Consider the following 23,897-nt stretch of genomic DNA (forward strand, 5'->3'; position numbering starts at 1 on the left):
GTGTGCTGTGCTTTGCGGGCTGGGGGTTCGGAGCTGGGGAGGTGTGCAGAGCGCGGCGCTCCCGACTCCTTCCTCTCCTCTTGACTAGGCAGTGTGCCCGGCTCTCCGGCGCGCAGGGGGTTAAGCGCCTCCCGTGCAGAGCGAGGGGGCTGAGCTGGGGAGCTGCAGCTCGGTGCTCGCATTCGGATCCGCTAGAGCAGGAAGATGGCGACGGACGGGGCCAGCTGCGAGCCCGACTTCTCCCGCACCCCGGAGGACCCGGCGGGAGCCCCGGCAGCGGCAGCGGCGGCGGCGGCGGCGGTAACCAAGCTCTTGGGGCCGGCGCGTTGCAGGCGGTGGTTCGGGGTGCTGGGGCTTAAGGTGGCGGGTTCCGCGGTCCACCAGGCTCTGCAACCTTCTTCCCTCCCGGGAATACCTTTCGTCCCCCGCGCCACACCCCTGCAACTGGAGGGGTGGGGCGGGAGGTGGCCGGGGGTTGCCCCCTATCTTCCCCTACAGCTGGAAAGCACCCAGTCCTTTCCTTCTGCCTTCCTTGGCAAGCCTTTCCTGCGGGGCACCTCTCTGGAGCCCGCCTCTCTAGCAGCCCGCTCCCTTTCCCTGAGCTTGCTTTTCCCGGTCCCACCCTCTTTGCACGCCCTCCTCCTCTTTCCCCAACCCTTCCTACTAGCCCCAACCCCTGCTGGTTTGGCCGAGGGTGAATTGTGATGTTTCCCAGCGAACTTGACCCCCTATTGTTTGCATCTCTGTAGCGCGTGTTTGTGGTGTGTGTGTGTGTGTGTGTGTGTGTGTGTGTGTGTGTGTGTGTGTGTGTGTATGTGTGTATATATGTATGTGTATGGGTGAGCCTTAGTGCTGGGCGCTTGTCACCTGGCCAGGGATCTAAGAAATCTACGGGAAAGGGGATGGGGAAGAGGATGATCTTTGGTTAGGTATAGGACAGGTGTGCAGCTGCCTATTGTGTATTTGAGGATGCTTGGGGATGCCTCTGGGGAAAGTCACCACAGAAATCCACGGGTGGGTTGGGCTCGGGGCTGCCAGTGACCGGGCATTGGCACTTCCTTTGACTCCTTGAAACCCCCTCCTCACGCCTCCCTGTTCCCCCTTTTTAGGGTTATGATGACAGAAGCTGGGCGGGGGGTGGGGGGAGAGGAGGGAGACCAACAGAGACCGGTTCAGGACGAGGTTTTGACATTAAATCGCTTTCTTTTTTCTATGTGCCCCTCTCCTCCTCCTCCCCTCCCCCCCCCGCCTGCATCTTTTTACCTTGTGGGTGGAAATCAGAGCAGGTGACAAGCCCCTGCTGTTGAATAGAGCTGAACTCCACGTAATAGGTGGAAAATGTTTTCAATATTTAAGAAACAGCCTGGCTGTTTAGAGCAGCGTGGAGTCTGTTTAAAAAAAAAAAAAAGAGGACGGCTCTGCCTGCCTGCCTTTGGCCTCTCTCTTACTTTAGTTATTTCCAGTGTGGGGTTCTGAGGAAGGGAAGGAAATGAGAATTTCTGTCAACTCTTCCGTCTTGTACCATACACTCTTCCTTCTTGATTCTTACTGCTTAAACTGAGCTTACATTTCAGTCAGAAACAGGGGACAGAGCCAAGAGTAAACAGCTAAAATCTTTTCAACTTTCCCTAGCTAGCCTGCTTAATGTTGTTTCACTCCCTGAGAACCTTACCACTGGTGTAGGGAGGGAAGAAGGAAGGGGTGGGTGGGGGTAGCTGGGGCCAGGGAGGTAGTGCGGGCATGGTCCTAACAAGGACAGAAATGAGAAATATACAAGAGAAGTGAGGATTCACGAGAGGAGTAGGAGAGCTATTGATTTCTACTTCTGTGATAGCTAGATTTTGGTTTCTAGGTTTTTAGAAGAATCCTTTTATTGACATTGGAATCTTTTTTAAAAGGCATTAAGATCGCAAATGAAATAGTCCAGTTCATGATGTGGAAAGAAAACCAGTAGCCCCTTGTGAAACACAATCGAGACCACTATTAAGCCAGAAAGCAATTATGTGTTACTGAAAATGACCGGGAATCTTCCTGGTGGGATGATGGATAAGGTGAGGTAGTGAAGGTGAAAACGATTTTTTTTCTTTTTCTTAAAAAAAAAAAAAAGGTTTACTTTGTAGGTGTCATTGCATACTTAGAATGGGCTTCTTTGTTATGACCCTCAGGACTTTAATCACCTACTGAACATAAAGCAAAATATAAACAATTGATTTATGGACTCTATCTGATTTATATATTTGTTTAGGCCATATATCCAGATGGGGATTGTTAGGTTGATTTTTGTGATGGTGATATTAGTTCTCTTTTTTTTATTGTTTAGTAATTCATAAAATCCCAGGAGTCGGTGTGTGTGTGTGTGTGTGTGTGTGATTGAGGTTTAATCTTGAGGCTAGCCAGAGAAAATCTTAACCTGCTTTTTGTTTCCAGAGATTCCTTTAGACTAGATATATTTTGGTGAGATTAATCTTTTAGCGTTTTACAGCTTATCTTTTAAGTAACCCTTTCATTTTTTTTAATAGCTGGGAAAGCTTTTTTCCTTTAAAATGTTTTTTTTAAGGTTTGTTTACTTATTATGTCAGCCACTCGCCTTTGTCAGTTTAGTTGATGCCCTGAAGGCTAATTTTAAATTAAAGTAAGAGGAGCTGGAGAGGTGATATTTTCACACAAATGCAATTTATCACCCAGTGTTTAAAAGCAAGAGATATTTTCACACTCCTACATATTCTTGGCTGATTGAGTCCTTCTTGCTACGTTTTGAATTCTGTTTATTTTGGAAAGTATGGCTTTTTATATCTTTTTTTTAAACATAGCTTCATTCTATTTCAAATTGGGTGTGTTTTTCTTTTACTAATGATGATTTAAATGATCCTTAAAAGCAAATTAGGTTATTTTTTGGAAGTTGGGTTTTTTTCTGAAAGTTGATCTATTTGGATGGTTGCCTGGAAACAAGTTGAATTTATAGTTTTTCAGTTTAATATGATTTTCAGGGGAGTGTTTTTAATTCAGGTTGTGAAAGTTTTGTTTAGCTATTTAAATCCCAAAAGCCTAGCCAGTGCAATGAAAGGGATGGTAACAATTAAGACTGTCAGTACTATTGGTGCTATCGTATCAATTATCAAGTGCTGTCAACCATTCCAGGAGTCTAGTGGTGTTTTCAATTCCTTAGCCAAATATTGTGATTCTGGGAATTCATATTATCATTCCACAGTGGAAATAACTCCCAATGTATAGGATAGCATGGAAAAATGCTTTTTTTATTATCACCAAAGAATTTGAGAAGCAGGAAAGATAGAGATCATTCTGGGCTTTCCTGGACCATATGCAGGAGTCAGTGTGTGTGCAAAAGATTTAGTGTATGTTCTTTGTTGTCATAGCGATAGTGCCAGGGGAAAACTTAGGCAGCGATTTCGTTAAAAAGTGCTAAATATCACTGAATGACTTGTGCCTGCAATGACAGTATTAATAAAAAAAAGCTGTCACATTTTATAAATTTTCCTGATGTCTTGCAGGTGAGTTTTGGGGTAGAGCCAACAATGAAAAGATCTGTCTTAACTGAAATGAAAATTATTGCTAAGCCATTTTCTTTCAAAATACAGCAAAAATGTAGTTATGAAGTAGCTGCATGTGATGGATGCCTTGCCTTAACTCTTTTTTCAAAGAGGAAAACAAAGATATACTGGATTAAAAGCTGTGAAATTACTGACATACAGTCTTGCCCAAAGATGGTAAAGGCATGGTATTTAGCATTTTTAAAGGTTTGACATTTTTCTCTTTAATAATCATCCTTGACACTTCTATAGCATTTTAAAGTTTGAAAAGTGCTCTACAGGATGTATCATCTCCTTTTCAGGCAGTAAACATTTAAGTGCCTACTATATACCAGGCACTGTGCGAAGGTCTAGGGATACCAAGATGACAAAAGGCAGTCCCTGCTCTCAAGTTGTTCATACAAAAAACTATCTACAAACAAGATGCATACAGGATAAATTGGAATTAATCAGCAATGGAAGGCACTAAAATTAAGGGAATCACCTAGGATTCCTGTAGAAAATGGATTTTTGCTGGGACTTGTAGGAAGCCAGGTGGTAGAGATGAAATAGAGCCTTCCAAGCATGGGAAATAGTCAGTGAAAACACCTGTAATCTGGAACCATGTATGCTAGAGAAAAGGAGAAATGCTCAGTTGACATAGTCATGTTTTACTGCTTGAAGAGGTCTTAGAAATAATTGCATAGGTAAGGAAACTAAGGCCCTATGTGTCCAATTTGGTCAAAGTCACACAATTAGTGGAAAGTCTGGGATGTTGTAAGTATCCTTAGTTTGTATAACTTGAACCCAGATCAGAATTGTTTTCGAGCTCTATAACCTTTACCAGCATAACAGAGTGGCAGTAGGTAGGCAGCATGGTGCAGTGGAATGAGGGCTGGAGTTTAGAGGATTAGAGTCAGAGAACACATGGGTTCAAATCTTACCTCTGATACTTATCAACTGTATGACCTTAGGCAAGTCGTCTAATGGCTTCGGGCTAATATCCTCATCTTTAAGGGTGTTGGACTAGATGAGCTGAACTGTCCTTAACACTCTAAATGTATGATCTGCTGAGAAGTTTAAACAATAGAACTCCAGTCCAGCATTAAAAATTTGGTTACATAAGTATCTTTATGCATACCTTAGTGCCTCCATGATCTCTTGCTAATAATTCCTCCACAGGAAGAAATCACAGCCCTTCAATGCTTTCTTAATCTTGTGTGATTTTTGTCCGTACCCTCCTATAAATTCTCTGTAAAAAATTTAATTAACATCCTACTCTTGATTTTTGACATTTCATGAATACTAGCCTAGCACTTAGGCTGGCCACATATTATCATCACCCCTGACTCTTCATACTTGACAGACCCACCTTTTCCAATATCACACCGCCCTGATTACATCTTTATTGCTCTTTGATATCCTCAAGTAATCTGAAGTTGCTTTTGCCTACTTATATCCACCATTCATCTCTCCACTGCCTTTTAAAACACTCTGCATTTTGATTCTTCAGCCATCCTTGATTTGAAGCCATCTAGTAGTACGGGGGAAATATCAGTGTGTTTTAAAAAATGAGTTTTTAGGTTATGGATCCTCTTAGGGGATCATTGAAAATGCTGCTTAATTTTTCAAATACAGCTCAGGCCATACTCTTCCTTGTATTCTGTCCTGGGCCTGGCTCCTTGCTGAGCTGCAATGCTTGCCTAATATATTCGTGGGCTAATGCAGTGGGCTGTCCAGCTAACCACCTGTCCTCATCTGGACAATATATATTCTTTATCAGCTTGTTTTTTATTGTGTGACTTTCAAGACTAATCTCTTTTGAATCATCATAGGTCTTATTGAGGAGGAGACCTATAGTTTTCTGAGATGGTGCCATCAGTGCACTATCATCTGCAAACAGTAGCATGTGGATGACGCCTTGCCATCTAGAGGAAATCTGTTTTATTTGGACCCTTTGCAGGATGAACTCCATGACAGTAGTGTAAACCTTGGTGAGCATGTAAAGGTGTTAGTGTGTCCCTCATCTCTGACTTGTTTGTCATGGATAATCAGGGCATCGCTGAGCAAAATTATCACTGTGGTTGCAACTATCAAGGCTTCTTGTATCATCTCAAAATATGCACGAAGGACACCTTGTTGAAATAGGGGCTGTCAGGCTATATTTTGCCCTACCAAATCAAATGCTTTTTGTAATCAGCAGATGATAAATACATCTTGTGTTCTCTGCACCTGCCAGTCTACTTAATGATTGGCAACATGTGGTCTGCTGCACAGAATTATTTGCAAAAGCCTCTTTCTTCCCTTCTCATATTTTAAACAAGGATATCATTTGTAGAGACACCAATCATTCTCATAAAGATTTTATGGACGTCAGAATGTAGTAGGCATACCTGTCAGCTTTACCAACATCTTCTCAGTCACCTTTCCCCTTCACTCTGATAATAATTTTTTTAAAAATTGCTAATTCTCTTCCCCCTTATTGTTATTCCCTGTATTATGTGTTGCTGTTTTGTTAAAAATGCTACTGTCCTGTACCTTAAACCAGAAGTGTCAGACTTTCAGCCCACAAGCTACCCAAAAATTCCAAGTGGAGCCAAACCAGATTAAAATATAATTGGAAAATGCTTACTAAAGTAAGTAAAAGTGCAGTACAACATAGATAAAGTTAATTTGTGGTTTTCTAAGTCAGTATGCTGCCCAGCAGGATCCCTTTCTATTTGAGTTTGCCGCTATTGCCCTAAATTGTCAAAGAGCTGGAATTACATGTCACTCAATCTCTCAATGCCACCCCTCCCGCCCCCCTGCCACTATACATTGCAGGGTAGGCGTTGATCTGCATTGTTTGAAGGAATTCTTCACTGGAGCTCCCTACAGCAATGCAGTCATAGGTCTGGTTATGTATCTATACAGCTGTGTAGATATAGTACTATGGAAGCTAAGGTTTAGTCCTGGTAGAGGCCAATTCATTTTCCACAGTGAATATGGTTCACAGTCAAAGATCCTTATCAGCCATTTGAAAAGTACACACTGTTCTACAAAAGCACAGAATGGATGAATACTGGATGAATTAGTGCAATGCACCTGATCATAGAAAACAGGGATTGTGCATTCCTACTGAAGCGTCTTAGTTTAACTGTGTGTTTATGTGTACGTTAAGATTAAGAGAAATGTAGACCAGTGGGTTAACGTTGTAGCTCATTGCAGCTCATTCAGTGAACATCTTCATTGATCTTTCCCTGCCTTTCCCCAAGAGACTCTCTTATATTTAAAACTTCCCCTTTCCCATGTCTAACTTTATTTCTTCCCTTTTCACTTGGTTGCTTTCTGTCTGCCTTCTGCCCCCCTTTTCGTTTGCATTTACACGACTACCAGTTTTCCCCTTTTATTAAGAACAGGGATTGATATGTGGGAATGACAATTCTTCCTTTTCACCCTCTTCCCACATCGACTCCCCAGGGTCCTGAGCTCTCATTTCGGTCTTGGTAGGCCTTTTGGTGGGTCATGATTGTCACTGAGATGTTGAGATTTGGGAAAAATACAAAATAATGAGAGGTGGAGAGAAGGCAGGAAAGACTGGTATGAATCATTCAGGAGACATTGTGGTCCAGTAGAAAGATTGGATTGTGAATCGACTGAATTCAGAAGACCTGGGTTCAAATAATATCTCTGTGGCTTACTACCTATATAACCTTGTAGAAGTCACCTAACCACTTTGTCTCCCCTGTAAGTTGAGGGAGGTTGGATTACTAGGTGGCTTGTGAGGTCCCTTTCAGAAATACTTGATCTATGATCCTATGTTCTAATCCATAGTGGGGCAAATTGAAATAATTAAATGCACTCAAAGAAGAATTCGAATAACGCTTTCCTTCATGTGTTTCCCTGTTTCTTCCTTATCACAAGTACTAGTTCAGAATCTGTATTTCTCTAACTGAATACCTTAAACAAGGCTGACATAACATTACTTTTCCAGTACTGGATACTTTTTTGGAAATGGGCAACAGCAGAAAAGATAACTTTGTTATTGCTGAGTATTATAAAGTTACACCAAAAAGTAGGTAGCACAATCTATCAGTCAAGGATTATTTATTAAGTACCTACCATGCTCTAGGCACTGGAGATATAAGTTAAAAAAGTGTGTTAAGAGTAGTCATTCCGCTGTCATAATTGTGACCCTGACATGACTGTTGATGTTAGTAAGACTTATACATACAAATATTGAGAACCATTTTAATGCCATGTGATTTTCCGTAGGTAGCCTTTTAATTCTCTTTATTTGCTCACACTGAATGTATTAAATATTTGCATCCATTCAGTAGGCTAAGTGCCAGTTAAAATGTTACGTCCAGCAAATGCAATATAGCCAAGTTAATATTGCTGTGAGAACTGGATGTTTGTTTCCCGAGTGCCTTTGTTTTGAAATTTTAATGTTGTATTTAAACAACAGCAGAATTTCTTTAGAAGGTCTGAGTTCCAGCTGAAAGCACATCATTTAATCTCTCTGTGTATCACATTACAACTTTGAATATTAGTGTTGGGATTTGCCATCTCAAGCCGGATCTTGGAGAGAATATTTATAAATGCAATTTGAGCTTCTTAATAAACAATATTTATTTCATCTGATTGTTAGCTCCTGCAGATTATTTTAAACAAAGACCCTCTGCAGGGCTCTTGTAACATTGAAAGACAAAAAATAAAAATAGGAAACCTTGCTTTGTACTATATGAGGTGTCATTTTCTAAATGAGTGATGAGCTTATGGAGAAAGGAGTAAGTAGCCGTGGTTATGTATCTGAGACTGTCTCCATCATTTGCTTGTTTTCTGGTTTTCATTTTAGTTTTCTCTTAGTCAAATTTAATTGGACCAGTAGCAGGCTCTGGTTGCTTTCTGTTTCCTAGTCAGTTTTATTGCTTCATGATTTTGTCCTGATTACGTATAATGTGCTGCTTTGCCATCTTAAATATAAGTGCAAATTGTACATCTCCATGTATTTGTGTATGTATATGTATTTTATCAGAAAGAGGAGATTCAGAGAAGGAGATCAGAGAAGAACTAAAATGGGCAAACTTGAAATGTTCAGATGCATTACTTTTAACCAGTAAACTTATGTTGATTGTACTAACTCCTAATCACAGTTTTCATCAGTTTGTAGTAATAGAGGTTGACCACTTAGATGCTTCTAAGAATGATCCATGAAACTATGAGTGTGGCTTAGAAGACTATGAAGACTGCCATGCTGTTCTCTCTGTTTGCATAGGCTCTTGCTTTATACCAAGGCAGATAGATAATTGTACCTTACCTCACACAAAGGAAGCAGTAACAGTTTGAATGGACTAACTAATAATCTGTAAACCCTGAAGACATAGGTTCTAATTCAGCCTTTTACCTTACTCAACTGTATATCAACAATTAAGTCGTTAGTTTTCTTGTGCTCCAGTTTCTTAAACTTAAAAAAACAGAGGATAGAAGTATTAACCAATGAAGCAGTGTTGATGTGAAGAGGGATCGTGTGGTTTGAAAGTGCTTTGAAAGATCCAGCATTTTAGAAATAAATATTCAGTACTGTTTTCCCCTTGCATTTTTCTTGAAAGATTAATTCTGCTAGAGCACTGTACTTGGATACAATGTAAATCTTGAGAAAATGTATTCTTGATCTCAACTGGAAGGATGAATTTTAGGATGTTAGTGTTTGTCCTTATTCAGAGTATTCAAAATTTGATCTTTGCCCACAAATTTCAGAAGACTCACTATTGCTTTCTTCTCTTTTTCCCATCAGTTCTCCCCAGTTGCTGCAAAACCACATATCCTTAGATAAAAACATTGAATCAGCCAGAAGAAAATAATGTGGGCAATTTCTAAATGTTGTAATAATTATTGCCCATCATACAATCACAGATCGTGGAATTTTAGAGCCAGAAGGAAAGAACCTTAGTAGTGATCATTCTCATTTTACAGATGACAAAATTGGGCCATAGAAAGATGAAGTGATTTGCCTAAGATCACACAGATTTTACATGACAGTACTAGGATTCAAACCCAGGTCTTCTGACTCCAGATCTAGTGGTCTTCCACTACCCCATACTCTTTACTTAAAAATAATGAATATTTACTACCGAAGTATTATGTACTAAGATGAAAATATAAGTCGTAGAAAGTGACTTAAATGAATTTTCTAGGCCCTTTAGAACAATGTTTTAGGCACAGATAATTATGTAAGAAGTTTCCTGCAATCTAGTGGTCTATCTGGGACAGTAGCCCCAAGGAATGTTCTAGAGGTCAGCTGCCACTCAAATTCTCTTGTGTGTTGCTTTTGTATTACTGGTGCAGTGTTGGGGGTTGGGGGGAGGCAGGGAAATCCATATTTTAAAACTACTAATGGGCTGTGTGTCAGTATTAGCCATGTTTAAAAGGATGCAGGCTGCACACATGGATTTCTGATCACGTGGAAAAAAAAATTGGATGTCCCTGATCGGGCTCAACCTGTTCTCGTTTTACAGATGAAGAAATTGAGATTTAGAGTGGGTGTGACACACCCAGGATTAGCAGGCCTGGTACTAGAACCCATGTCTCCTAAGTTCCATCCATTATCCTTTCCACTACAACATGATGTTTCCTGTGTTGACTTTCTAGAACAACTAACTGGGTTTTGAATTGCTTATTGGAGAATTCACTGTTGCAGCATCTAGAAAGATGCAGCTCATTCTTTTGCTTTGAAGCGGTTTCTATTTTTACCCCCAGTATTTCCTCCTAGGAGTAGACCTAAGAGGAGATCCTCTTATTGTACTGCCTTATAACTGCACTTTAGGACCAGTTGGTCTCTCAACTGGCTAAGTTCAGTCTTGCCCTGCTATGTCTAACAAAATGCTTCCCAAAGTAAAGAGGCAGTTGTGGTTTTGGGTGAAGATCCCTGACTTTGCAGTCAGTGTACATGGCTTCAGATCCTACCTCTGAGGCTGTCACTGTCTTTGTGACCTTGGACAACACAGCAAGTCAGGAAACATTTATTCAACTACTCCAGTGTGTCAGGCCTTCTGCTAAGTTCTGGCAATACAGAGAAAGGCAAAAGACAGGCCCTACCCTCCGGCAGCTCAGTTTCTAGTGGGGGAGACAACATGCAAACAGCCATGTACAAACAGGCTATATATAAGCAGGATAAATAGGAAATAACTGAGGGAAAGTGCTACAATTGAGATATTTGAGGAAAGCCTTCCTGTAGAAGGTAGGACTTAAACTAGGATTTGAAAGAAGACCGGGAAGCCAGGAAAGGAAAGGGAGTGTTTTGCTCAAGGAACAGCAAGGGGGCCTTTGTCACTGGTTTGAAGAGTGTGTAGGGTGCTATGTCAAGTGTGTAAGAGGGTTGGAAAGGTGTGTGGGCAGTGCGGAGGGAGCAGTGTTCAGAAGGGCTTTGACCATTTAGTTTCCCTAGAGCTTCACTTCCTCAGAGGTAAAATGAAGGGATTAGACAATGTGGTTTCTTAGGTCATTGCTGTCTGCAGACCCATGATCTCTCATCCTCTGACGCCATGTGGCCGGAGCAGTTGGCTGGTCCCGTTGCCTCTGCTGGCACAGTTAGTACTTCGTTTTTGCCTGGGAGGTGTCAGCTTGGCCTTTGCAGAATTTCGGCAGTGGCAGGCAATTAGAACACACTTAGCTCAGTGATGGTTTTTGTCAATCTGCCCTTGATATGTTCCTACCCAGAGAAAGCCAAAACAGAGGTTATTTTTTCCTTCCCAAATGATCCGGAGCAATTGAAAACAGAACTATACTGAATGGTTTCTGTGGATTTAATGGACTGCCTTTTCTTAAGGATGTACTTTTGTACATAAGTGCTGTGCTCTGTGGGTGCACTGTGTCCCCTGCTCCTTGTCCTGAGGCCAGCTGCCAGAGTAGCTTTAGTTTACTTACACACAGCCTTTACAACTAGGTGATAAAATAAAAGCTCTTCCCCTTTCACTGCCCTGAGGATTTTTTTTTTGGTAGATGTCACAGGCTAGGAAATAGAGTATAGAGCTGAAATGTGTGAGGGCTTTTCAGGCCTCTGTAGAATTGAGAAGTAATGTTTTTTTAATTGAAAGGAAGTGGGAGAATCAAGCACTGTTTATAAAGCTTATTCTTTAAGACTTTCCACTGAGATTACCTTTAATGTTTCACTAAAGCCTCTTTTTTTTCTAATATCACTATCACCTTCCAATGATCACTCCCTCCCTCTTTCCCATTCCCCCCCACCTCCCTGGTAACAAATAAATACAGTCTAGCAAAACAAATCAATACCTTGACTGTGATTGAAAATATATGCTTCATTCTGCCCATATAATCCACCACCTCATTGTCAGGAAGTGGGAGCCATGCTTTACCATCAGCCTGCCCAAGTCATAATTGGACATTGCATTCATCAGAGTTGTGGGGCATTTGAGTGTGATTTTCTTTTACAGTCATTATGATCATCAAAAAAAATGTTATCTTGGTTCTACTGATCAATACCATTTTGAATGATTTAGTGAGCATTGTGTTTTAATTAATGCAGCAAATCCAATTAAGATTAAGGATCAATATGCCAGGCACTATGCTAGATGTCAGTGTAAAAAAAACCCCAAAATTAAATAGTTCCTGATATTTAAAAGAAAGGGGGGGGGTTTGTTGGGAGGAAACATGTAGAAATTTCTAACTGTGCTAGAAGCTGCAGGAGGCCCAGGTGGGGGTACATTTAAGGAAGGAGGTTGGCTCCTGGACTGTAGCTCTGGTGGAAGTGAGGGATCCTATGAATTAGAGGTGAGGAGAGAGCACATTTCAGGTCTGTGAGATAGCTTGTGCAAAGGACTAGGATGGAAGATCGAATGAAGTGAATGGGGAACAGCAAATTGTTCAGTTTGGCTAGATCATATTGAATATAGCATACCTGAAAGAGGTACTACTCAGTGGTGAGTTTGAGAATGTCTTACAGGGCATACAGTTGGAGATGTCCAACAGGCAGTTGTTTATGCAGGAAGGGAGTTCAGGAGGGATATGAGCTGGAGAGATACAGTTCTGGGAGTTATCTGCATAGAGGCAATCATTAAAAACATGGGAGTTGATGAGCTGTCCTAGAAAGGGCAGGTTTCTGGGGAACTCAAAACAGGGATGTGGAAGAGGGATGAGAAGTAGCCAGATAGGCAGGATAAGCAGGAGAAAGCCATGTCATGAAAACTCCAGAAGGAGAGTTTATTTAGGAGGAGGAGGTAGTTGCAAGTGTCAGATGCTCATGAGAGCTCCAAAAGGGTAAGCACTGTGAAAAGGCCATTCCCTTAAAAACAATCTTTTATTATAAACCTACTGACAAACATTTCAGTGTACAAAAAAGGCAGCATGAAAGAGGATTGTGTAAGATGCTGTGAACTATTGCAATTAATAGATCATTGGTATTGTAGAGAGCAGTTTGATGAGTGATAAGGTGAGAAGGCAGATTGCTAAGGATTGAGAAAATAGCTTTTCCCAGCTCTTTGTTGAAGGAAGATAGGATAAAATAATAGTTTAAGAGGGGTAGCATCAAGTAAAGAGTCTTTTTTAAGATGGGGAGAAATGAGGACAATGTATAATGCTTTTTCCCCTCTAAATTATAGACAACATTATACAATTACTCTTTTCTTATATCTCTTCCTATGTGGAGAAAATTCTTTTGAGAATGCTTGAGGGAAATGAGGTTAGACAGCCTTTCTTATCCTAAGATGCAGAAAATTTCATTTTTTATTTGAACTTTTCTTTGTTCTTTTCTGAATGTCTTAACACTTTTTTCTTGAGGAACACAAAAATATATAATTTGCAAAATAAAGTTGGGGAAGAAAACTCCCAGATTTAATGGTAACAGTAAAAACAGATTACAACAAATTTTTCTTCTTTATAACCTCAAAATTTCTTTATCTGGCAATTCTATTTGTGCAAAAGTAAAAGGACCAGCAGGACAGTGGGTGGAGGGCTGGCTTCATTATCACGAAGGCCTGAGTTTAAGTCTGACTCCCCATATGCGTTGAGTTTGTGACACTGGACAAGACACTTATCCTTCTTGTGCTAAAGTCCCAGGCAGTATCGAACACTAAACTTTTAAGTCTTGTCAGTTTTACATCCACAACTTCTCTCATATCTTTCCTCACGGCCTCAGCCCTATTTTGTGCCCTCATCACCTTTCACTTAGGCTATTGCAATAGTTTCCTCATTGGACTTTCTTGCCTCAAATCCCTTCCCCAGTCAACCTTCTGAACTTGCCAAAGGGATTTTCCTAAGGTCTGATTATATTATTTCTCTACTCAGTAAACCTCAGTGGCGCCCTGCTACTTTTAGGACCAAATACTAACACTTCACAACGTGGCTCCCACCTGCCTTTCCAGATTTATCCTACATTATGTCCCTTCTTACGCTCTACAGTCTAGCCTTCTTGCTTCTCTTCAGACACAACTTTCTATGTCCCATCTCTGTGTATCTGCATGGGCTAACCTCCTGCCTGGAATATCTCCATCTCTGCCTTTAAAATCCTTAATTTCCTTCAAAATTCAGTTCCACTTCCACTTCCTACATGAAGTCGTTTCTGACCCTGCCAAGCTTGGCAGTATGTGTGTCTCTTTTCCTTCCCTCTTTCCCCCTCCTCCCAATTATTTGTTTTGTCTATTTTGTATATAGTTTTCTATGTACATATTATCTCTCTGGATAAAATGTAAGGTTGTTGTGGAACACAGAAGGTGCTTAATAAAAGTTTGTTGATTGATTGGTAGAGGATATTTCCTCACCATTACCTGTCTACACTGATAAAGCCCAGGTCCAAGAAAAAATTTAAAGTTATATTTCTTTTTTTTAAAAAACATATTTCCACATTAGTCATATTGTATGTAAAGAAGAGTTAGAACCAAATGAAAAAAACACGAGAAAGAAGAAACAAAAAAGAGAGAAAATAGCATGCTTTGATATGCATTCAGACTTCCTAGTTCTTTGTCTAGATGTGGATAGCATTGTCTTAGATCTTTGCATTGCTCAGAAGAGCTCAGTCCATCAGAGTTGGTCATCATACAATGTTGCTGTCACTGTGTACAGTGCTCTCCTGGTTCTGCTCAGCATCAGTTCATCTAAATCTTTCCAGGTTTTCCGAAGCCTACCTGCTCATCATTTCTTAGGGAACAATAGTATTCCATTACATTCAGATGCCACAACTTGTTCAGCCATTCCCCAATTGATGGACATCCCCTCAATTTCCAATCCTTGGCCACCACAAAAAGAGCTGTAAAGTTAAGTTTCTTGCTGATAGTTTGTAGCACAGGGGATAGAGTGCTGGCTGTGGAGTCAGGAAGACCTGAGTTCAAATCTGACTTCAGCCATCTTTCTCTCTGTGTGACCTTTGGCAAATCACTTAACCTATTTGCCTTCATTTCATCACCTCTAAAATGGAAATAATATTAGCACCTATATCAAAGGGCTGTTTTCAGGATCAAATGAGATAATGTTTTTGAAAACACTTAACACAGTGTCTGGCATGTTGTAGGTGCTATATAGATGATTATTCCCTCATTCCTTTCCTTCCAGTTTGGTCAAAATACATTGAATTTATTTGTAGAGTAACTTGAAACTTTTAGTTGTTTTCATATACATGCTTGTTAATATTGATAGCATTTCTGTGGGGGTGGGAATAAAGAGTTTTAAAATTATATACCTTATTTAATATCATATACTTTATTGTAATGTGATCATGTCCTTGAAAAGACAAGGTCTACAGTGGTGGTTTATTCTTGGGATAGACGTAGTATATCACTTTGTCCATAGGCATTGGATATGTAGCATGTGTGAACTTGTGGTGTATCGAGGTTTATTATGCTATGATTCTATTGATGTTCTATCTTATTGATAGGAAACTAGATACACAGATATGTTTTTATTACCCTTGATCACATGAGATGACATAACCAGGTCAGATGCCTTGATCTCCAATACAAATTAGAATCCTTGTAGTACATTATATTGTTTGTCAATTCTGTGTAAGGCATGATGCTAGGTGCTGAGGGCACAAAGACCCGAATTAAAATAGCCTCTGTCCTCTGCAAGATACAACATATAAACAAATAAGTAAAACCAATGTATATGCGAAGTAATGCAAAATAATTTCAAGAGAGAATGCAAATAAGTAGGGAGATCAGGAAAGGCCTTGGGTAGGATGTGGCTCCAGGAAGGCAGAGATTCTATGAGACTGAGGTGAGGAGGGATTATATTCCAGATATGGTAGATCACTTGGTGGAATGACATGGAGGAGGGGTATTTAATGTCTTGTACATAGAGCAGCTAGTGGTAGGCTCGTTCAGCTGGCATAGAGAGTATGAGAAGTGAGTGTATTGGTAAGATAGAGCATTTGGTTTATGAAGCTTTGGAAAATAATCAAGTCTTGAAAAGAAGCCGAAGCAACGTTAATTAAACACGGCACTCTAAACAACATATAAATAACAGCTCCCTCTCTCAGTTTAATGGGAAAAGCAAGCATCTGTCTTTTATTATGGTCAGTATCTTAAGGTTATTGGACCAGGGTTAAAAGATTTCCAAAGAATTGGCTCTTATGAAATACATCCTGTCTTTACCTATTAGAAACATACATTCTCCTTATTTTAGCTATTTTCATGTACATAGAGCAAGGCTCTAAGGTAGATTTGGAAATAGATGATCACTAAGGCTACACATTCTTTTTGTTTTTGCCAACAGTACTTCTTTTCCTCTTCTCATTTTTCCAAATACCTATTGTTGATCTAAGAACAATGAAAAAATGACCCACACTTACCTTAAGGACGTTAACAACAACTAGTCACCCCACCACCACCACTGCAGATTAGTAGCTTGTGCTCCTCTCTTTTACTTTAAATATTTCCTTGCTACAGCATGGTTTAGTGCAGAGAGTGCTGAGAATGGAATCAGGAGACCTGGGTGCAAATTCTGCCTCTGTTTCCCATTACTTGTGTGACCTTGGTCAAGTCCTATAACCTCTCTATGACTTAAGTCTACAAGGATCATATGTGGATTTGGTTCATTATAGTATCTTTTACAACTCTATATTTGTGATCCTATGACAGTAGTTTCGTGTATAGATGGCAGGAAGGGTCCAGAAAGATACTAAGGTTAGATCAGAATCCACTTGTCAGCTGGGAACTGTATCGTGTTCCACCATAGCACAATGCTATGTTTTAGAGCAGTCAGTTGTTGGCTGATAGAAACACTCCCTTGGGAGCTTAAGAGCTCTATTTATTCCTGTCCTTAAAAATTTTATGTAAGAGCATCAATGGAATGAATTTGATGACCTGAAATATGGCTTCTGTAGAGAAGATGCTCTAAGTAGTTCCATTAGAATAGGCAGCTAGATGGTGTGGTGAACCTACAGTCAGGAAGACCTGAGTTCAAATCCCTCCTTAGGCACTTAATAACAGTATGAGGCTGGGAAAGTCACTTAACCTCTGTTTTTTTCCAGTTTCCTCACCTGTAAAATGAGGGTAATAATAGCATGCTAATCTTTGTAAAGCACTTTGAAAACCTTAAAATGCTACATAAATGCTAGCTATAATTATCGTTGTTAAAAATATGCTTGCCACTTTTAGACAGCATGTGGTTAGAAAATGAACTGATGGCATAAAATTGAGAGAGTATTGGTCTGATTTCCCATTATTCAAATTATACACTGCTCTACAGGAACATATGTATTGTATTACTGGGTGGCAGGTTTTGTTCAGATCATGGAAGATCCAAGGATTGCATAATCTTGAGGGTCTTTCATATTGGGTTCGTTCTGGAAATTAAACTCCATCTTCCTTGGAATGAAATGTGCCTGCTCTTTATGTACTCCAGGCTACTCTACCTCCATCTTCTAACAAGAAGACTTGACAAGTCACTTAGTCTTTAAGAGATTTAGTTTCTTCATTTGTAAAAATGAGGTTAATAATACTTGCAAAATTTGCCTCACAGGGTTGTTGTGAGGAAATGACTTTGTAAGCCTTAATTAAAGTGATGTGAGAATGTGAGTTACTATAGTTAGGCTCAGTGGACCTCAGTACTAGCTTGAGCTCTGGGACCCTTGAATGTGCCTGAGTGGTGAATGTATGCTGATGTCGTCCAAATAATTCTATTTGGAAAATATTGTCCATATGCTGGGGAAGCTCCTTGGAGAGAGAGCTTTTGATGATGGTTGATGGATTTAAGGGCAGAGATGGAGTTTGGCTGCTGGCCATTCCGTTTCCACCTTCCATTCCTGAAGGATGAGGACTACCCAGCTGCCACCGGGCAAATATCCAAATGCCTGGTGGGATAGTTCAGCCATGGATGTGCCAAACAATTGGAATAAATACTGCTAGGCTATTTTTATAACATTTGGAGAATGGAAATGTTGAGCTGAGCTACATATTTGTTGTAAAAAGTGTTGTTTTCAACACTTTATTTCTCCTTTCCAGAAAAAAGAATTCGATGTGGACACACTCAGTAAACCAGAGCTGCGAATGCTACTCAGTGTAATGGAAGGAGAACTGGAAGCTAGAGACCTTGTCATAGAGGCTTTGAGGGTAAGTTGCTTTTCAGATTCTATTGCCTTGTTAAAATCCAGGTATAATTAATCTTTCTACCAAGTGGTAGCTTCCAAGGTTCTTTGATTTTTATTTGTTCAAACAGCTCCAAGTGTCATATTCCATCTACAGTGGTTTTGAGGGTTTTTTGGGTAAAAAGTTTTATTGATGACTTTTGTTTTCACATCACATTCATTTCTTAATGTGTCCCTCCCTTAACCTACCCAAAGAACCTCTCCTTGTAACAAAGATTTTTTTTTTAAATCCAGCAAAACCACCCAACACATTGGCTCTGATAGCATATGAAATACTCCATGCCTACAGTCTTTTACCTCTTCAGTGAAAGGAGCATGGTCCATTTTCTCATCGCTTCTTTGGCCAAGATTGACCATTACTGTTCTTTCTATTTACATACGTGTAATTGTGTATGCTGTTTTCTTGGTTTGGCTTCTGTCACTCCATATCAGTGTATATACATCTTTCTATGTTTCTCTGAATTCCTTATATTTGTTGGTTTTTATTATGGCACAAGAATATTCCATTATATTCTTATACCAAAAATCATCTATCCATTCCCAAATGAATGGGCCTCCACTTCATTTCCAGTTCTTTGCTACCACAAAATGTGTTGCAATGAGTATTTTAGATGAACTCTTTGTTTATGTCTTTGACCTCCTTGGAATTAGATTCCTAGCAATGGCATTGCTCAAAGCGTATAGATATTTTGTACATTTGCAGGGATAATTTGTGGAGGAAAAGGGAATAGCCCCTGAGACCCAATTCCCCTAGCCTGTATGAGCCTAGGAAAAATGAGTCCTGAAAGCCCCTGCTATGCTTGACAAAGTCTGAAAGGGAGGAAAGCTGGCTCAATCAGTTTAAATGATTGAGAGCTCAGCTGGTCACTTTCATCAATGCCCCCTGTTGCTTATTATTGTTATATTATTATAAGCACACAGTAAGTTTTAAAATAGTGCTTTATTGTCATTTGTGACATTATACCTAAGCAGGCAGCAGGATGTTTGATAATTTTTCATTTCTTGAGTAATTAGTCCCCAAAACTTTTAATTGGCTGTCCCCACACATAGAATTCTCTCCTTCCTTGCCTCTGCCTCCTGGTTTCTTTGGATTTCTTCAAGTTTCAGTTAAAGTTCCACCTTGTGCCCCCATGTGGGCACAGAACAGAATGATGACCATCCAAATAACCATCATAGATTAGATTGGAGAGGGTACAAATGCACAGCTTCCTACTGAGGCTGATTGAGTCATTTGTTCTGACCAAACAACAATGGAATAATCTGTCTGTAGGCTAGTCTTTTCTCTATCCTTTTCACAATTATCCTGGGAGATGCTGTCTAGTGTGTAACTAACTCCTCGTGATAACTTATTTCTGTACCTGGCATACAAACCTTAAGGGAACTTAATGGGGTTTGTGTATTCATGCGTTTTGTAAGCAACTATATGTAATTTTTGGTAGAGTTTAAAGGGCAATGTTGTCATATACAAATAGCAGTAGAGGGAAGAGCATGATTAACATGCTCAGGGACCTGGGAGATCTTCTAGTCTTACCTATCCATGTTACAGATAAGGAAGTGGGAGACCCAGAGTGATTAAATAACTGGTTAGTAGCACACTTGCAACTGAAACTGGGGCTAGTTGGATTTTATTTTCAGTGTGCATGCAGCTGCTTCTGAATGATGCTGATTTTTCTAAATGATGTGATTCTAGGTATTTGAATAGATGTTTATACATTGTGCACTTTCTCCTCTATTCTCTCCATTATATTCTGTTGCTTGTTGAGCATATCAGCTTCCAAGGGTCCAACTCTCACCTCTATGGAGATGACTTCCAAATCTGTTTAGCCAGCCCTTATTTCTCAGCTGAACTCCAGTCTCACATTGCAGACTGCTTGATGGGTATCTTCACCTCAATGTCCTTTCAAACTTAAGTTATCGAAAACAGAATCCATTAGCTTTGTTCCCAAATCTACCTCTCTTTCTAGCTTCCCTATTTCTCTCTAAGGCAATACCATCCTTCCAGTCACTGAGGTTTGCAAGCTGGGAATTATCCTTATCTCTTCTTTGTCACATAACCTCCCATATCCACTCTGTTGCCAGATCTTCTTGATTTTATTCCTCCAACATCTTTCTCCCGCATTTCTTTCTTTTCATGTACTTGGCCACTACCCCATCACTCACATGACCCCTCCCTAGTTCAGATTGTCGTTACCAGTCATTTGTACTATTACAGCAGCTTCCTAATTGGTCTCCAGTATCTCCTCTTCAGTCCACCCTCCATATAGCTGATAAATTGATCTTCTTAAAGAACAGGCCTATCTCATTCCCCTGTTCAGGAAACTTTAGTGGCTCCCTATTGTCTCTAGGATAAAAAAATACATGCATCTGTTTAAAATGTAAAGCCCTTCACAGTACAGCTTTGTCCTTTATCCCCAGCCTACACTACCCTTCATGCACTGTGTGTTTTTTCTGGCCCACTTCCTGATTTCCATATATGATGTTCCATATCCCACTTCCATCCCTTTACACAGGCTGTCCGCCATTTCTAAAATGACTTCCCTTCCCACTTCTTCCTCTGGGAACTCCAATCTCCCTTCAGGGGCCAGCCCAAATTCTAGTTCCTTCCAGAGGCCTTTCCTTTTCCCTTAGGGTTTTTTTCCCTGACATGATATAATAAAAAAGTTGATTGCACATTAAACTGCAAATCTATTACATCCAACTTGCTATTCCTTTTAAATATACAATAAAGTTATCATGTCCTTATTTTACCCACCCCTCTAACAATCTCTCCCTTATCTTCTCCCCCCTCCTATATTATAATCTATACACTAAAAGTCCCTCCCCCATCCTGTCCCCCAGTTTTCTCACCTCTCTACAAGTTCAGAAGACTTCTATGCCCTTCCAGTTGTACACGTTGTTTCCTCTTCAACTGAGATGACAGTATTACCAACCCTCCACCCCCACCTGCTTCCTGTATTAGTTCTTCCCTTCATGTCCAGTTTTCATGAAATAATTGCTCCTTTTAACCTTTTCCTACCTTCTCCAAAATACTTTGTATTTTTAGGTGTTTAATAAATCTTACGTATTGTGTACTTATATGCACAATAGATATGCATACATATGCTCTATACGTGTGTGTGCGTCTTATACAGACACGTGTGTGTGGAGAGAGCATCTATATGTGCTCTCTGTGTAAAATATGTATATATATGTATATATAAGATACATATAAATACATATATAAATAGATGTAAATTTACCTATCTATGAACATCTTTTCCTCAGCATAATGTGAGCTCTTTGAGGGCAAGAACTGTCAGCTTTTGTATTAGTATCCTTGGTACAATGTCTGATAGTTATTAACTGCTAATAAATTCTTGTTGATTGATTTATGAAGTAAATGCTTACTTAAGAAAAGAGGATTTTAGAGGTTTAAGGAACCTTTTGATCAAACCTTATCTAAAAGGAGGATCTTTATATCATCAGTATTTGGAAAAATATAAGTGATAGTTACAGAAAATTCAGTTTTATGATTTAATGACTTTGTTTTTCATTAGTAATTGATTCTTTACTATTGAGGATACTTGGAGCCAGCAAAAAATACTTGCTGTATGTCATTTTTAATGGCCTTTTTTTCTTAGGGGAAGAATGCCATTTAGAGAGAAAGTGATGTCTCTGGAGAAAGGAAGAATGCTGCTAACCTTTAGTCTTGTTTAGCATTATGAGAAAATAGATAAAATCTCTAAAGTAAGAATTGAAATATTCTGATTTCTAATCAGTCACCAACCAGCTCTATAAAGAACTGTTTTTGTCTGATAGGAATGAAAAAAGAGTTACATATTTTTAAAATCATTAATAAATTCTCTTAAAATGCTCAGACCATTCTGTACTTGTGCAAATACTGGTATTTTCACTTGTCAGATTTTAAACTATATACTAAAGTAGGATAAATAAGTGGACTAGCAATTCAGACATGGAAAATTGCACCAAAGATTCACTTTTTATTTTAAAACAAAAAACTGTGTTGATCCCAGTAATGGCACAAATGAAAACTGGGCATTTGTAGTAATGATGATTCCCTTTGAAAATATCAAATTCCAGAATTATGCTAGATTTGCATGTATGAGTTTACTTTTTCTGACTTCTAAGGGCTTTCATTACTCCAAGTACTTAAGAGATCTTGTTATCTCACAATCTCTGTTGTGTAACATTGTGTACCCAGAAGACAAATTTATAGTAAAGCTTTGTTGAAACTTAAATGGCTGTAATTTATTACTGAATTCAAATTATGGCCATTAAAATTTTTTATGCATTTAAAACAAATTGTTTTGAATGGATGCTTTAATCTTGAGTTAATTCAGATTTACTTACTGGGTTTAGACTCTTTCCCTAAAACAATGCTTTTAAATATTCATGTGAATATATCTTTTTCTTTCCTACTTGCAAATTCTGAACTGTTTTTTTAAAGTTTAAACAAAGAAAAAAGGTTATGACTTCATTTCAAGATAATGTCATTCAAAGACAGGCACATCTTCCCACTAAATTAATAAATCTGGCACAATTTTATGATGCTGACAACACAAGTCATCATTTCCGCTTAAGGAATATTGCTTGCTTCCTTCAGTTGCATTCTCAAATTTAGCAATTCAAGACTCTTCATGTTATCAGTTTTCACATATTTTTCAGTAAAAGCAAAATTTTTTAGCATTTAAGTAGCAATGAAGAGCTAGGAAACACTTGACTTTCTCATCTTTCACTTAAAACTTAAAAAACCCCAAAAGTCATTTTCTCAGGATCTGACAGAACAAAAAGGTCATCTTGGAAAGTTTACTGTATCTCACATAACAGGTCACCTGCAGAGAATTAAATATATATTTTTTCTCTTACGGTCATGTCTCCTGAGTAGCTATAAAATGATATAGCATTCCATTGTTTTTATTGTTAACCTTTTGGTTAAGCTGCTTATTGAAAAGTATGGCAGTTTTATGGTGCCAGGTGTGGGGAACTTGCAGCCTTGAGGCCACATGTGGTTAATGGATTCAGTCAAAGGGCCACACTTGAGGACCTAAAGGGCCATATGTGGCCTTGAGGCCCCAGGTTCCCTGGTTACCCTTTTTATATAAACCTTAGAATCTCTCTCTTTAAGGCTCAATTTATGTGCTACCTCCAATTGTAAGCCTTTCCTTATCCCTTTCCTTATTAATGCTCTCTCCACTTCCCCCAGTTATCATGTATAGTCTTATATATTTATATGTTGTCCTCATCTTAGTTTCATCTGCAAAATGGGCATTATAATAGCACTAATTTCTCAAGACTGTTGTGAGGCTGAAATGAAATAACATGTGTAAAACACTTTGAAAACATTAATGGACTACATAAATTCAATAATAGTACATTGTTCCATTATGATATGTTATAATTACAATTAATATGATATATCATAATAAAATGTATTATTATTATTATGTGGTTGTTGTATTCTCCCAGCAAAACTAACTTAAGTTCCTTGAAGGCAGAAATTCTTTTTTCATTTTATTTCTGTTTCCCCAGCACCTCACACAGTGCCTCACACACAGTAGTGGATTAATAAATATTTACTGGATTGAATTGAGAAATATGAAGCCATTTTGTAATGCTGAAATTCTCTTATAGCTTCAGAAGAAATCATTTTTTGCTGAACAGATCTGAATTTACAGAAACGTAAATTGCTCAAGTCTGCTTCTCAGCTCTGATGGCCCCTTTGTTCTCTTTTTGAGGAAGGGAAAAGGAGTGTCAAAGCTGGCTGCTCCATTGTTTCACAGAAACAAACTAGTGTT

At 39.2% G+C, this 23,897-nt stretch overlaps 1 protein-coding gene across 1 annotated transcript in view; it reads left to right on the top strand.

Annotated features, from left to right (window-relative positions):
• The first annotated feature begins 199 nt into the window (after positions 1 to 199).
• CTTNBP2 (cortactin binding protein 2) overlaps positions 200 to 23,897 on the top strand; it is a 199,384-nt gene continuing 175,686 nt past the window's right edge. Inside the window, exons 1-2 of the mRNA XM_036761077.1 lie at positions 200 to 300; positions 17,960 to 18,067. Coding sequence (XP_036616972.1) covers positions 205 to 300; positions 17,960 to 18,067 — 204 coding nt within the window. The 5' untranslated portion in view covers positions 200 to 204. The remainder of the gene's footprint in view (positions 301 to 17,959; positions 18,068 to 23,897) is intronic.

Source organism: Trichosurus vulpecula, chromosome 5 (genome assembly GCF_011100635.1).
Source record: "Trichosurus vulpecula isolate mTriVul1 chromosome 5, mTriVul1.pri, whole genome shotgun sequence".
Lineage (NCBI taxonomy): Eukaryota > Metazoa > Chordata > Mammalia > Diprotodontia > Phalangeridae > Trichosurus > Trichosurus vulpecula.